The sequence below is a fragment of the Panulirus ornatus genome, chromosome 20, assembly GCF_036320965.1.
Source record: "Panulirus ornatus isolate Po-2019 chromosome 20, ASM3632096v1, whole genome shotgun sequence".
Lineage (NCBI taxonomy): Eukaryota > Metazoa > Arthropoda > Malacostraca > Decapoda > Palinuridae > Panulirus > Panulirus ornatus.
The window spans coordinates 8,995,001-9,009,979 of record NC_092243.1 but is presented as its reverse complement, the minus strand read 5'-3'; the positions used below and the strand labels follow the sequence as shown (position 1 = coordinate 9,009,979).

The 14,979-nt window shown below is 42.5% G+C and overlaps 3 protein-coding genes across 3 annotated transcripts in view; 1 reads left to right on the top strand and 2 right to left on the bottom strand.

The window, feature by feature from the left end:
* Positions 1 to 14,979, top strand: part of LOC139755903 (leucine-rich repeat-containing protein 45-like) — a 92,083-nt gene that overhangs the window by 22,025 nt on the left and 55,079 nt on the right. The window contains exon 2 of the mRNA XM_071674631.1: positions 2,321 to 2,416. The gene's annotated coding sequence lies outside the window, so the exon portion shown is untranslated. The remainder of the gene's footprint in view (positions 1 to 2,320; positions 2,417 to 14,979) is intronic.
* Positions 7,992 to 9,746, bottom strand: LOC139755776 (uncharacterized). The gene is made up of 2 exons (XM_071674398.1): positions 8,979 to 9,746; positions 7,992 to 8,577 (listed from the first exon to the last, which is right to left on the bottom strand). The coding sequence occupies exons 1-2, from the start codon at positions 9,266 to 9,268 to the stop codon at positions 8,487 to 8,489; spliced, it is 381 nt and encodes a 126-aa protein (XP_071530499.1). The 5' UTR covers positions 9,269 to 9,746; the 3' UTR covers positions 7,992 to 8,486.
* The window catches only part of LOC139755775 (uncharacterized), a 7,985-nt gene continuing 7,116 nt past the window's right edge, over positions 14,111 to 14,979 (bottom strand). The window contains exon 3 of the mRNA XM_071674397.1: positions 14,111 to 14,689. Within this exon, the coding sequence (XP_071530498.1) occupies positions 14,605 to 14,689 (85 nt within the window). The 3' untranslated portion in view covers positions 14,111 to 14,604. The remainder of the gene's footprint in view (positions 14,690 to 14,979) is intronic.

The following is a 14,979-nucleotide window of genomic DNA, read 5'->3' as shown; positions in this document are numbered from 1 at the left end:
AGGACGGCAGAGAAGAAGGCTCTTTTCTACCCATGGAGGAAGAATAGTAAATCAAAAGCTCCTCTATATTAATGGAGACGTGGTAGTAAAGCAGAAGGCTCCTCTACATAGATAGAGACAGGACAGAACTACGCTGCCCTGCTGTGCTGACAGGTAAGGGCAGGGAGGGTGTGTTGGCATGAGAGGGAATTCCAAGTACAGGAGAAAGTAAAAGTGTCTGTGGGCAAAGCCCGTCCCTTAGGTGGACTGGCCTCGACACATGATCTTGGCAGCAGACCTCAGCACCCACCTTATAAGGCTTCTCCAGACTCCGCAAAGTTCGAGTGTTTAGTGTGTGTGCATTTCCAGGTGTGACTTTAAGATATCATCTGTCTATCTGTTATCGTTGTACCTGTTCGTACTTCCAGTGAGGTGGATCAGGCACATAAAGCCTTTTATTTCACCTCTACACATCCTCGACTCATGGTCGGTGTGTTCAAGTGAAACACAAATGTCCAACAGTTCAATAAGTACCTTTTACTCTCACTTTCCACGCAGAGTAGCTGCCGTCAGCTGGGAGCGTCATCTCCGCTCCACACCAACTCCATATACAAATCGCTTGTGGTGGCACAGGACCTCAAATCTTTCTGATGGCCAGAAGTTAAAGAATAGTAAACCAATCTATTCCCTTGAAGACAGCGGATTATTTTTTCTTGGTTTTTATCGCTTGCTTTCCAAAGTGCACCGCGTCATTTGGATAATTTTGAGTTCAGTGGCACCTGAGCTCCAAGATGACAGTGGCTGAGTTATTTATCCCCTAGAATTCTCCTCTCTCTCTCTCTCTCTCTCTCTCTCTCTCTCTCTCTCTCTCTCTCTCTCTCTCTCTCTCTCTCTCTCTCGTTCGGCTGTACCCGCATCGCTGTCGAATATGTGGCCACCGCCCCATGACATACGAAAGTGTGTTGTTTCTTTTAAGTTCTTGGTCGCGTCGGTACGATCCTTGAACACCGAAGGCTCCGCACCGTCGTACTCAAAGATCGTACTATCGAAGGGCAAGAGGTTAAAATCCTCTGGTTCTTAGAGCGACAGGAGGGGATCCTGTTCCACGCTTTCCGTGCAACAAAAGACGAGACATTAACGAAGTACGTAGGCCACAGTTTCTGGCTTGTTGACACCACTGATGTAACTCTCTCTCTCTCTCTCTCTCTCTCTCTCTCCCTCGAAGGTCGCTTCGAAGGCCTGGTCGTTGCCTTGACGCCTATAAGCCTCGGCCTTAAAACTCTTTTGTTTCCATTTTAGCTTTTCTTTGTGGCGAATATTTTCTTCACATTTCCAAAGCGTTCGGAGGAACTTGATGAAATTCATGATACCAGAGCAATACTGTGCGTATGGAGAATGTGTTTTGAGGTTAAAAACAAAAGTATTATTCCCTTGAGCACGACGGTACTATCCTCGAGTACGAGGGTACGAATTTTTGGTGTGACGTCATGGCCTTAACTTTTGACCTCTTTTTGATAGCCTGGGCTTTGACTCGAACCTTAAGAGTTGTATCAAAGGCAAAGCTGCCATACCCAAGGGTTGTACCATTGTACTCAAGGGTTGTACCGTCGTGCTCAAGGGTTGTACCGTCGTGCCTAAGGATTTCCAAGTCGTGCTCAAGAGGTTAGAGGGACAAAACTTTTACTGGGCCATGGGGCCGTGGTTGCGAAATCGACAGCCAAATACAATAGAATTACATTACTCGAAGTGGTGAACAATTCAGCCACCATCATTCTTGGTCAACAATTACGCTATCGCATGCACAGGTTGTACCGTCATAAGTACATGGAGGGGACAGATAACAGGAAAACTGATGGTCCATGACGATTATCTGTAGTCATTATCTTGCATAGGGAAGCAACAGGATAGGAAAGCAGAGGGCATTGTCTCATCCAGCTCTCCCTTCGACTCAACTTGCCTCCAGATGAGAGGAAAAAAGAGAGAGAATATACACCACGTAGTACGGTAATTTCATCGGCAACTGTTAACGGGAAAAGTGTGTTATTCCAAACAGAAACTCGAATCAGTTCCTGAAGCAGGACTGTTTATTCATTAAACATCACTGACTCGTTTGTCTAGTCTTGATATGAAGGTGTTTACACTCTGTACATGTATTCCATCTCATGGTAATTCACTTTATAGCCGAGAAAAAAAAAAAGATCTGCCCTTGCTTGTCCAAGTTAAGGAGTGTGGTAATGTGTGTTTGTCTGTGGGTTAAGTGAACGACAGTTAAGGTGTAAGTGTTCAGCGTCTTTACAGTGAGCACGGCAGGTCGTTTAATATGCTGATTTTTACTTTTCAGTGTTGTAGAAATGGATGGTGTTCAGAACGCAGCCTAGAAAGCGTTACTCGTACAAGCCTGGGGAGCTTCGTTTCAAGTGCACAGATGTTTAGTGAGGTAAGATTTGAAATTGGTTTGTGAAGACTGTTGTTTAGCACTTATGTGCTTATTCAATGTCATGTTCATTGAGGGAAAGATGTATCTACGAGTATAGATTGCTAAAGTGTTAAACAAGGGTAAGATTTTTTTTTGTTTCTGCTTGGGGGGTTGGTGGATGGTTGTTGTATGCTTAAACTGGGAGGGGTCTGGGGCTATTACAAAGAAATGGGTATTGATCATATTGACGTTAGATTGTATATAAAAAAAAATATTATTGTTTCACTGTACAGGTGATGATCAGTACTTTTAGCTGCAGCCAGTGATTGGTCTGAGGTCTTTCTTTGCTATATCTGGCTTGTGAGATTATGGATAACCATGAAGACGAGATGTAGTTTACGGTAGAGCGGATGAACTGATTGTCAGCTGATGCTAATGGATTTGTTTCTTAGTCCGAAACCGATGACAGTAAGTGTTCTTAGGATATTTAGTTTGTTTATGGTCTTTGTGTTGATGTCTGTGGTGTGGGGGAGTTAATCTCATATGCATGTCGTACGTGATACCTTTTATTGCTGTAGATCTCTCGAGTGAAGCGATCGACCATTCAGGATTATAGGAGCGTGTGGAATGGATTTGTGTCTGCCCAGAGTTAGGAGAGAGAGACGGTGGATTTCTCTAGGGATGCAGATATATCGTTCTTAGTAAGCCATTGCTTTCATTTTATGATACAATGTTATATGTTTGTTTTTGATAGGGTCGTGTCGAGATGTGACGTAAACGGCAGGTCATCTGTATGAGAGGAGTTTTACGGTGTGATATGCTTATAGAGCCGGAGGTTATGGAAGGAAAGATTAAAATAAGGTTGGAGAAAGAAGCGCCTCCTGGGAGCTTCATTGTAGAGTCTGAAGATTATAGTGGTGAAACCCTTGCGACTGACTCTTGCTCTTGGTCACTATTTGTGAAAGATGGTATCGAGTACCTTTTGTCGGATGATGTTTCGGGTAATAGTGTCCAATGCATTGTTGATATCTGTTGTCACTAGTGCAGTGCGGGAAGGTGGTTGCGGTTGGTTTGGAGCTAATTTTCTAACAGTGTTTCATGAGTGCTTTTTTGTGTGTTCTTTGGGACAGGGATGTTATTTTGGATTATAGTGCTCCATGTTTCCAAGCTTCAGGTCTATGGTATGCGTGGTCTTTCTTTATTATTCTTCAGAGGTGGTTGTAGTTGGCTCTGTGGTCCAAAGTGTTAAAGAATGGGTGCCACTTTGCTGCCTGTTTCCCAGTGATTAGGTTAGTGATGATATTGTTTACAGTGTGAGTCTGCTTTGTGCTCTCTGCTGATGGAGAGTGTGGGCCTGTGTGATCATATTCCTTTGTTCTATGGTTCTACTATCTATGAGAAGCAGTTTGTTTCTCTGATGTGTGTGTATTATATTGTTGGCTTGATTGGCAGTGTTCATGAAGTGTGAAATGGAATGGTAGCAGGATGGGAAGCTGTCTAGGGTAAATATTTGGAGCTTGGTTTCTGTTTGTTGTGTGAATGCTGGCTAGCCTGCTTTCCTATAGTATGTGCATTCTTTTTCTCTCTTTTCTGTGGTTGCTAAGATAGGGTGGGTAGACTGGAGTGTTGAGAAAATGAGGAAGCATCGGAGGAGAGTTCATAAGGCGCTCCAAGAGGTCACTGTATGCAATGTTGGAGTGCAAAAACTAATTTTGGTGAGGAAGGTTGTTGTGAGTTATGGAGTGGAATTTTAGTTGGTTAGCTTCGTAAGCTGAGGATGCTGAAGGGTTACACTTGGTTTATAAACAGGTCTTTTATACATCTCCCAGTCATTTGCACTATTTCCCTGCAAAAATCGCCCAAATGCCTCTCTTCTCTTTCACTAACAATCTTACTTCCTCATCCCACCACGCACTCCCCTTTCTAATCTGCCCACCTCCCACTTTTCTCATCTTGGGTGTGTCATGACCCATACAGGATGGGTGGGCACTGGAGTCTCCACAGGTGTTGAGGTGATGTTGGTCAGTTCCTGTCGTTGGAGAGTGTATCTCACAAGCCATTCATCTTACTGTGATCACTTGTAAACATGTAATAATCGTACGTTATGATTATAACTTGTTTACTTTGGAGAATGTAACAGTAATTCTAATGGTGTCTCTTTATTGGTGAAATGTCAGGGTAGCATTCACAGTCTCGGTGAACCTGTGTTTGAACATTCACCCTTCGGTAGAATACTGATTAGAAAATTAAAGAACATATATTCTGAATGTTGATACACCTAAAACCGGATTATCAACTTATGAAATACATGATGACTGGTCATACGATGCTTCGGGAAAGGTATCTGACATGTTTACCCGCTTCATGATAATCGGATTCAATAAGTTTAAAGATACACGATAATTTGGGAACGCATCGTTGGAAATTATAGATAGAATGAACACATGAAAGCTTCATAGACGGGAGCACCGTAAATAAAGACCGCCAGGAGGCATTACGTCACTATGATGCGTGTGGCGGATCTGAAAGGAGGATGTATGTAAACAATGACCCTTCCTCCTTCTCATCTACCCAGCGTTTGTTGATGACGACTGAGATCAACGGTGGGAAATTTTATTGCGTAAAAGTGAAAGTCTCTGTTGAAAGTGCAAGCAAACCAGACACAAGCAATGTGTGAGAGGATTGAAGAGAAGGAGAAAAAAGAGAGAGAGAGAGAAAGGAGAAAGTGATAGCAAAGGTAAAAGGCGGAAAGGAGGAGAAAGAAAGTTAAGCTTTATAGTCCATAGGTCACAAAAGAAAGTAAAGGCAATAAAAAAATTGCTTTGAAAGATCCCGGATTACAAGGAATATTCAGTTATATGATTAGACATCTAAACAGAGCAAACTCGTAAACAAATGATAGACTACATATATATATATATATATATATATATATATATATATATATATATATATATATATATATATATATATATATATATATATATATATATATTCCTGCCCTAGCCCCACAGAACTCTCGCTACGCCAAGGAAACTGGCCACGTCCATCAGACTGGACCACAGATTATAAGGTGTGTTAACGTGTGTTCATCGCAGTTGGGTGGGCACAGGGCAGTAGGTCTTCATTGTGGGAGATGCCTCTTAGACAGACCGGTTTTTGTGGTACTTTGAATCGGTGTCTGTAACGATGGAGGTATGGATAGTGTCCTGAAAAGGGGAGGAGAAAGTGTAACTCGTACCTGTCTGGGGAGCATAGTTTCAGATGTGTGTATGCCTGGTGGAGTGGTGTTTATATACTACGCATATAACCCAAGGACCCGCTTTATGGAGGCTCGTTCAACCTCAAGGTCACTTGCTATGCGTGGCAGATCTTGCAAGGGGTGTGTATGTGAACAATTACCCTTCCTTCTCCGCATCTACCACTTTGGGGTGGGAACTTCCTGCATGAGACTATACTTCCTTTCGTTAACTGACGAGATTATACTGAGGGTGAAAAGGTCTCCCTTGGAGAGGTTATATCACTTGGAGTACAGTCTCGTCAAAGAACTTCTCGCTCTGAAGGAGTCTATATTTTTCCTGCAACTGGATGTAGCACAGCTCTGGGCTGCTGGAACTTCGGAATACCCATGTATCATTTCAGGTGTAGTGTACATAAAACCCTCATTCACGGCCTTCTTTCGTAGGTGTATATAATAGCTCGGTAGACCTGTCTGTTGGTGCCACTGTACAGAGAAATATCTGTGGTTTTGAACAGATTCAAACGGCGCGAAATACCTGTTTGTGATTACAGGTTAAATTACGGTCGTATCCCACTTACCACACACTTATTGATTTAGCTTCAGATACATGTGTGCGTGTTGGTATACATATGTATCTCGTGTGTGTATGTGTGTGTGTGTGTGTGTGAAAGTAGAGAAAAGATTACCATGTCGATCCACGTGCGGCAAAAGAGTTGCTTCTTACTCCCTCAGGCGAGGCACATCGCCCACGTCCCGTTACACCCGCTCTGCTCCCGCCCTCGCCCCTCTACCACCTCACCTCCAACTCCCCACCCGCACCCACCCCCTTTAGCCATGGGGGTGAGGAAGTTCACGGAGTCTCATGAGGTCGAGACTGGAGCGGGAGGAGGAGGAACCAGAAGTGACCACTTCCGACATCTATAACTCTTTTTTTTTTTTTTTAAGGGAAATCCTCGTTCTAGCTCCAGGCCTAATGCGTTTATGTGTCTGTTTCATAAACCGAAAGCTGAAAAAAAAGGAAAAAAAAAAAAGAGTTATCGTCTGTGATCAGTGCTCGTACATTAGCTGACGAGAGAGGCATTCGGAATAACGATGAAGAAAAAGAAAAAAAAAAAGATATATATATAAAAAGTGTGATATATCGTCGAACTACACGTTCCCTCACACTGAGGTGGTGGTCACCTCCTCCGCCTCCGGCATTGCACCATCTTTAGCTGGTAATCCAATGGTTAAGTCACCCAAAAAAAAAGGAGAGGGGGTGGTGAAAGTCAGGCACGTTTGGTGCATTACGTCAGGAAACACAGGTAAAAGATATCTACGGCTGTTAGGGGGAGGTTATTGCCTCAGATGATACGGCTGGCTGGATATACCAGTCTGTGCTGGTCGGGTGTTCGCAGCTGGACCCAAGCCAGGAGAAGCGAACTAGGGTCTTTTTTCTCTTTGACCGAGGCACAGCGCGGGCCGGAAGGAACTTGCTTGGGTAGAAGGAAAGCGACGAGTTGGAATTTTGGTTGAGAGGGATGAACATGAAGGTTACGCAATGCTCTCTGAGGCAGTTCCTCGTCTAGATAGTTGACCAAAGGGCGTTAATGGGTCCTGTGGGAGGAGGAGGAGGACGAGGCGTAGGAGTGAAGGGTCGCAGAAGAACGACAGAGAGTGCATAAAGTGAGTGTGTGGGGGGGAAAAAACTGAGAAAATAGAAAATATGAGTTATAGACAGTTCTTCAGGATTTTAGAGAAGTTTTATGAATCATACAGAGTTTTCATAAGTTATTAAGTGTGATGTATGAATTATAGTCACTTCACTGAAGAATTAAAGGATAAGGATGAACTGTCAATACCTCTCTAAAGTTTTGAGTGCAATAGATGAACCATGGACACTTGTCTGAGAAATTCAAGATTAAAGATTATAGATAAATCAAAGATATTTCGATATATAATTGAAGATGATGCATGAACTGGAATGCATAACTAAAGATGATGTATGTATACTGTAATGTATATTGTCTTCTGTTCTATTAAAGATGATGATGATTTACAGACACTTCTGGTTGAATAAGGATATGTCCTTATAGATTATAGAAGCTTCTATCTATCATGATGCATCAATTATAGATACTTTTCTGAATAACTAACTAAAAATGAAGTATGTCCATAAATCATCAAGGGTAATATATAGATTATAGACACTTTTTAAAAGGACTAGAGGGATTTTTTATCTAGATTATCATTATATAATTTTCTTTTTAGCTTTCCATTTCCTAAACAGATAATTTCCATTTCCTAAACAGATAATCAGTGAAATTAAGTTTCAAGAAAGATATCACACAAGGTTACATTACTGCGAGGTACCCATATCATTTAACTGTTTATTATAAAAATAACATTCATATATCTTACATATAAACAAGAATATGTACTTGCTTTAGTATTCGGTTATATGATACATGGGAATAAATAATTCAACGTAAGACAAGATCTACATAAATATTCTAGTGAGTTCAGCTCACACTAGATCAAGCTCACGATTCCTACACACGCTATAGATCTAGATTGGAACAACTCGATGGTGCTTCCATCTTCTTACACAAGCTGTCTCATCCCCTGAAGACTTTTCACTGTTAGATACCATCTGTCAGTCCATAATTTTCCTGAAGGAATATGGTAGAGGAAGACTCTCATCCCCGTTTTACGAGACCTCTAGTTCAGTGTAGCACTATCTTAAGGGCAGTAATCCTTCCCATTCCCCCCTCCGTCCTGACGCGTCCCATAGGAAGATCCGGCTCGCCCTCAAGTCGTTCCGCTGAGTCATGATGACTAAGGGACTCTTCCGGTTATCCCTACGTTGCTCTACGGGAGTCTGCTCTTCTCCCACCTGCTCTCGTACTTGGCGGCCGTGTTCGCCAGGGACTTCAGCACCGGACCCACAGCGTCGTAGGATCTAAGGACAGAGGGAAACGTGTATAGAAAAAAAAAAAAAACGTGAGGATATAAGGATAGAAGAAGTTTTTTTCGGAACAGAAGATCCCAAGGATAGAAAAAGTCGCTTTGAAACAGTGGTATGTACAGATAGGAGATACATTAATACAACAGTAAGGCTTAAGAAAAGACGAAAAGTGAATGAACCAGTGTGGCCTTAGGACAGAAGAATATTTAATGACCTACGGAAAGGAAACGTTTAAAAACAGAACCAAAAGACAGATTATATACATACATATATATATATATATATATATATATATATATATATATATATATATATATATATATATATATATATATATATATATATATCTCCCGTTTCCTCTGTCACAAATCACTACCGTCATGTAATCCTCTCACCTGGCAAAAGCTCCACGTTGTCCCAAGTCGTCCCAGGAGTTCGCCATAATCTGGACCAGCCATGGCGTCACCAGCAGCCTCTTCCTGCTCGACGTCGAGGCTAAGAAGTACACCAGCAGGTCGTAGATGAGCAGAGCACCTACTGTCAGGAGGAGGACCTTCCCGGCGGTGGCGAGATCGACGTCGTTGAAGACTTCGATCAGGTCCGAGATGAGGAACTTCACACTTCGGGGTGATCCTGATGTCTCGTGTTGGCTGGTTGAGGGAACCGTTGCGTCAGAGGTTGTCATGGTCGTTGCTGCACTGATTATTTCCACTAACCCGACACTGTGTCTAGCTACCTCAATTTTCCAAAAGGTTAGCTTGTGCTGTGGCAAGTGTGATGAATCGCCTCTCGTGCTGAAATACCGTCTATGACAGGCGACGAATGACACACATGTACCTTGTGATTCCAATGGAACCAGTACCTCGTGATTACAATGAAACCAGTACTTCGTGATTACACTGGAACCAGTACCTCGTGATTACAATGGAACCAGTACCTCGTGATTACACTGGAACCAGTACTTCGTGATTACAATGGAACCAGTACCTCGTAATACACATCGGATGCACTATGTATTGCTGACATACTTTAACTCTCCTTAATATCCTTTTCTATATTCTGCTTGATATCCAGAGGGTGTCGAACCCCCAACTCTCCCTCTTCTTCCTCCTCCTCCTCCTTCTTCCAGAGTGTGAGAAAAACGACTGGGAGGAAGGGAGCGCGGTGATCCCCAGAAATACTCCACCGGTGCCAGGAGTGTGGAGAGTGAAAGTGGCCCCCCCAAGACCGGATATTAACCAATACCTACGAATACCTCGCTTCTCTTACTACCTCTGCTTTTATGTTTCCCTGGCTTGATACTCGCTTTTAACAGGTTGATGGGGTGACTTTTTTCCCCGTGAGTCAAAATTGGTTCGGTCCATGAATGGATGATCCGTTTACGCCGGATATCATGTTGGAACACATTTGTCATCACGGAAAGACGGGGAATGCGTCCGTCACGGACACGTAGAGGTCCTGGAGGTCGCAGGGGTCTGAGAGGTCTGGCTGAAGGTTCTAGAGGTCCAGGAGGTTTGGATGGAAGCCCCAGAAGTCCAGGACGTTAGGCTTGAGGTCTTAGAGGCCAAGGAAAGGCCAAAGAGGTGTTAAGAAAGGCCCCAAGGGCGCGGAAGGTCTGACTGGAGGTTTTGGAATCAAAATATGCCTAGCTGGAAGCCTCATAAGTCCGGGAGGTCTGGTTGGAGGCCCAAGAGGTCTGACTAGAGGTGTCAGAGGCTTGAGATCGAGGTTAGGCTGGAGGCCGCAGAGTCCGGGAGAAATAGCAGGAAGGTGTGACTCAAGGCCCTGGAGGTCTGGATGGAGGATTCAGAGTAAGGAGGACTGGCTGGAGGTTCGGACGATCTGACCGAAGGCCTGGAAGGCCTAGTTGGAGATCCCGAAGGACAAATGAAAGGCCTTGAATGTCTGGCTAGAGCTGTAGGATGTCTGGTTGGAGGCCTTTGGAGTTCCGGGAGGTCTAGCTAGAGGCCCTTAGAGATCCAAACGTCTAGCTGGAAGCCCTTAGAGATCCGGGAGGTCTGGCTGGAGGCCTTTAGAGATCCGGGAGGTCTGGCTGGAGGCCACGGAGGCAGGAGCCTGGTGAGGTCATTGTACACGCTCCGACAAAGTCCACACCCGCCATTGTTTATGATCGATGCTGAAATCACCACCTCCAGGTGACTGACTGACTGCCTCAGACACTCGGTGATTAGTGAGCTGGAAAGTATTTGTGTGTGTGTGTGTGTGTGTGTGTGTGTGTGTGTGTGTGTATGTGTGTGTGTGCGTGTGTGTGTTTACTCTTTGTGTGTTATACAGTAGGTGAAGAAAGTTCTCCGTTCATATGGATCGCATATCGGGAGCTTGCTTTGTCTATATTGACATCCTGTCATTCGGCAGGGCTAACACGTAGCGCTCACAGTAGGGAAATATAAGAGTTAAGAACTAGGAATCAAGTGGATATCATTTAGGCGAGTTGTGCGTGTAAGCTGGAGAGAGAGAAGAATGTGTTTGTGGAGCGAATGAAAGCAACCCAGGTGTATGTATGCAGGGCGGAGAGAAAAGACAACAACCTGGGCCAAGGAGGAGAAATTAACAGCCCCTGTAGTGCTGGTTCACTACGCTATCGTCACAAACGGTGTGTGTGTGTGTGTGTGTGTATGTGTGTGTGTGTGTGTGTGTGTGTGTGTGTGTGTGTGTGTGTGTGTGTGTGTGTGTGTGTGTGTGTGTGTGTTTGTGTGTGTAATAGCCATTTCATATTGTACATGGAGAGAGTTTTATACTCTTGTGACCCTATATTTTGAATTTTCTCTACTATCATATATTTCTTATATACTTCTGTATACTGTCCACATTCATAATTTCACTTTATGCCACCTATCCACTACTTGTATACTAAAAAAGTACTCCTTAAAAACGTACTTCTTTCCATCCTTTTCACTTCTTTTCCCAACAAGGTTCTTGCCTAACTTTTGACGTCTGGTTCTATCCTTGGTCCTTTCGTGGAAGTTTTCACTGATGACTTACTTCAAACTGGTTTAAAAACTTTTAAGTTTTGAACAGGTCACACACACACACACACACACACACACACACACACACACACACACACACACACACACACACATTCACTCTCTCTCTCTCTCTCTCTCTCTCTCTCTCTCTTCTCTCTCTCTCTCAGTACGTGTGTGTTCATGAGTGCCAGTATATACTTTTATACATTGATTTATTATCTTAGGACCTGTTTATATCCTATTTCCGTATACGTGTAAGGAGTTTCATATTCATGGGATCCCATCTCATATCCATGCATTAGTTATTGACTATCTTGAACCCTTCGATGGAAGTTGGATTTGATTCCTCTTGAATGAACCACGGGTCTACAACTCTATTGTTAATGAAATGCTTCCTAATATTTCTTCCTACCCTCCTCTTCCTTATATTCCTGTTCCATATGTGTGTGTGTGTGTGTGTGTGTGTGTCGTATTTCATCGAACTGCGAAAGACTATAATAATCAGAGGTTAGAGCGGCCGTGACCTCAGAGAAATTCCACATGAACATTCTGAGGAGTTTCCCGATCGGCTGGCCTTCACTGTCCACTTCTCCCTGTCTTGTATGACCCACTATATTATTCTGGTGACCGTGAGGATTAAAATGAGATGTGTGGAGGCCTCATATATAAACTTATACACATTTTGGTATATATATATATATATATATATATATATATATATATATATATATATATATATATATATATATATATATATATATATATATATATTCCTATGAGTCCATGAGGACTAATGATGTGATTATTACACGAAAGTGCCCTTGGGAATTTATCGTGTTTCATTTCCTCGTGGACTCATAAGAATATCCTTGATCACGCGCTCATTTGTTATCCTTTCTATATATTTACTTGACAGCCATTTTCCTCGTTAGTGAGGTAACGTCAGGAACAGACGAAGAAACGCCACATCCGCTCACACTCGGTCTCTAGCTGTCATGTGTAATGGGCCGAAACCACAGCTCCCTATCCACATCCAGGCCCCATAGTTTACCCCAGACGTTTCACATGCCCTGGTTCAGTCTACTCAGTCTATTGACAGCACGTCGACCCCAGTATACCACACCGTTCCAGTTCACTTTATCCCGTGCGCGCCTTTCACCCTCCTGCATGTTCAGGCCTCGATCACTTAAATCTTTTTCACTTCATTCTTTAATCTCCTATTTGGTTTCCCTACCATATATATATATATATATATATATATATATATATATATATATATATATATAAAACAAAAGGCGTTTATCAGCAAAAAATTCTGCTTATTTTTCGGTTATGAAGTAAAGTATGTCGAATACTTTCATTCCTACACAAGTCAGACTACAAAGAAAACTAACACGCAAGAATTCTAAAATTGCTTCTACATTGTCTTGAGAAAAAAAAAAGACTCCAAGCAAATTCCGTTGACTAACAAATGCGAGAGCGTTCATGGCTATTATTTCTACAGAGATATTTGTAACATAATCAGATACGTTGCTTAGATATGTCCAATTGATGAAGTTGTTAAGTTAGGAAGGCTCGATGTGAAAATTTTCAAAGCTCTCCAGTCAGTGAAGCGTAACCAAACTGCACACAACTTTGTTGCTTGTGAAGAATAAGGATGATAGAATATTATCGATATTCATCTGTCAAACTTTTGCTAGTGTGGTCTTGGAATTTCTCTTTAGCATTATGGGGAAGCAGCATTTTTCTTTTTTTCTCTTTGTATACGTTCCAAAAGAAAATATGTATCAATTGACGTTTAAGGTCGTTTTCTCTCTTTTTTTTCTTATTCTACAGATACTTTGCTTAGAATGTCATTTTGTAAGTTCTTTTTTATCTCTGTTGGTTCAATGTTTCCTACATTCTTGCAGCCAGCTGCATCAGGACCAGATAGACAGCGAGAGTGTGTATGGTCTCATAATTGTCTTAAAAACCAGAGGAATGGGTTCAGACTTCTGGTGGCTATGAACTGACGTTGACGGCCATATACATAAACCCTAGTCGTGGATAGGCTTAAATCCCAAATGACCAACAGCCAACCCTTCACATTAACACTAATTGGCTATTTCGGCTCTGGGCCTATCGACTGTCAAGGTCATTAAAGCCATCAGCGTGAAGTGGTAACCATTCGTCGTAAGAAAAGTATTGACCATCTTCTCCCTGTATGTATAGGACTGAGAGCCTAGTCTCCACCTGTCATCATTGACGCAGGTCGCGCGCGCGCGTGTGTGTGTGTGTGTGTGTGTGTGTTCTAAGGTTGTAATTACTAGCACAAGTCGGCTCATGTGTGACTGTAAGTGCGTTAGCTTTTCTAAGTGGCAGAGTGTGTGTGTGTCTGTTGTGTAAGGGGTGTGTATGCGTATGGCCTCTGATTTTTATGTTATGTTATATAGTCTTATACTGTGTCTTCCTAGATTTTCTGTTCTTGTAATTTCTGTTACAATGTATATGATATATGTATAATCATTGAATTTTTTCTTTTGGAAAGATATATTCCCAATCATATATCAGGAAAAGTACATTGCAGGAGTTTGGTCGAAAAAAATATATATATCGACTCTAAAACCACTTCCGTTTTCTACATTATTGCCATACAGTAATGCCTCGAACCTATGATTATTCTATGCTAGAAATGGGACGCTAAATGATGAAAGCTGTTGGAGCACAGACATAAGTATTTCCTCTACGTATATTGGTATATATGATGATGATGTATAAATAGGACGAATGATTCTGATGCAAAGTCTTGAGAAGAATGGATTCCATGTTTCCGTAGCGTAAAGTGGAGGTGTATGAGCATCAACAAGCCGCTCTCGACGGTCCTTGGGGCTTCACAAAGGACCTTGTGTCGTTGCGATTGGGTTGAGCGATGACGTTATTGTTGTGTCGTTGCGATTGGGTTGAGAGATGACGTTATTGTTGTGTCGTTGCGATTGGGTTGAGAGATGACGTTATTGTTGTGTCGTTGCGATTGGGTTGAGCGATGACCATGTTACTTTTGTGTGTGACTGTGGCTGTATTTTGTGACAGCGTCACTCAGCAGCTTCAAGACTTCGAAGGCAACAACGTCGAGACTCCTGTGGGAAGGGAGAACCGTGTTATAATAAGTTAGGTGGATGAATGATGAATACATATGGCGAGTATTGATATGGTACGAGAGGTAGGAAGGGAATCGTATTGTTTGAGTAATTAGTGAATATAGGGAAGATAACTTGTGTTAAAGTATGGAGACAGGAATAGCGCATTACGAGGCAGATAGATATACATAGATATACAGAGTTGCTATCATGAAATATTAGCTCAGTCACCCAACTCTATTTTCCGTTTTCTATTCAGCGCTTCACGTTTTCTTTGTTTTAATTTATTT

What these genes read in the sequence shown, in the direction of transcription:
- LOC139755776 (XM_071674398.1), bottom strand. Translation starts at nt 9,268, where the DNA reads ATGACAACCTCTGACGCAACGGTTCCCTCAACCAGCCAACACGAGACA. An exon ending in CAACGTGGAGCTTTTGCCAG is followed by an intron (nt 8,578 to 8,978) that starts GTGAGAGGATTA and finishes CTCTGTCCTTAG; the next exon opens with ATCCTACGACGCTGTGGGTC.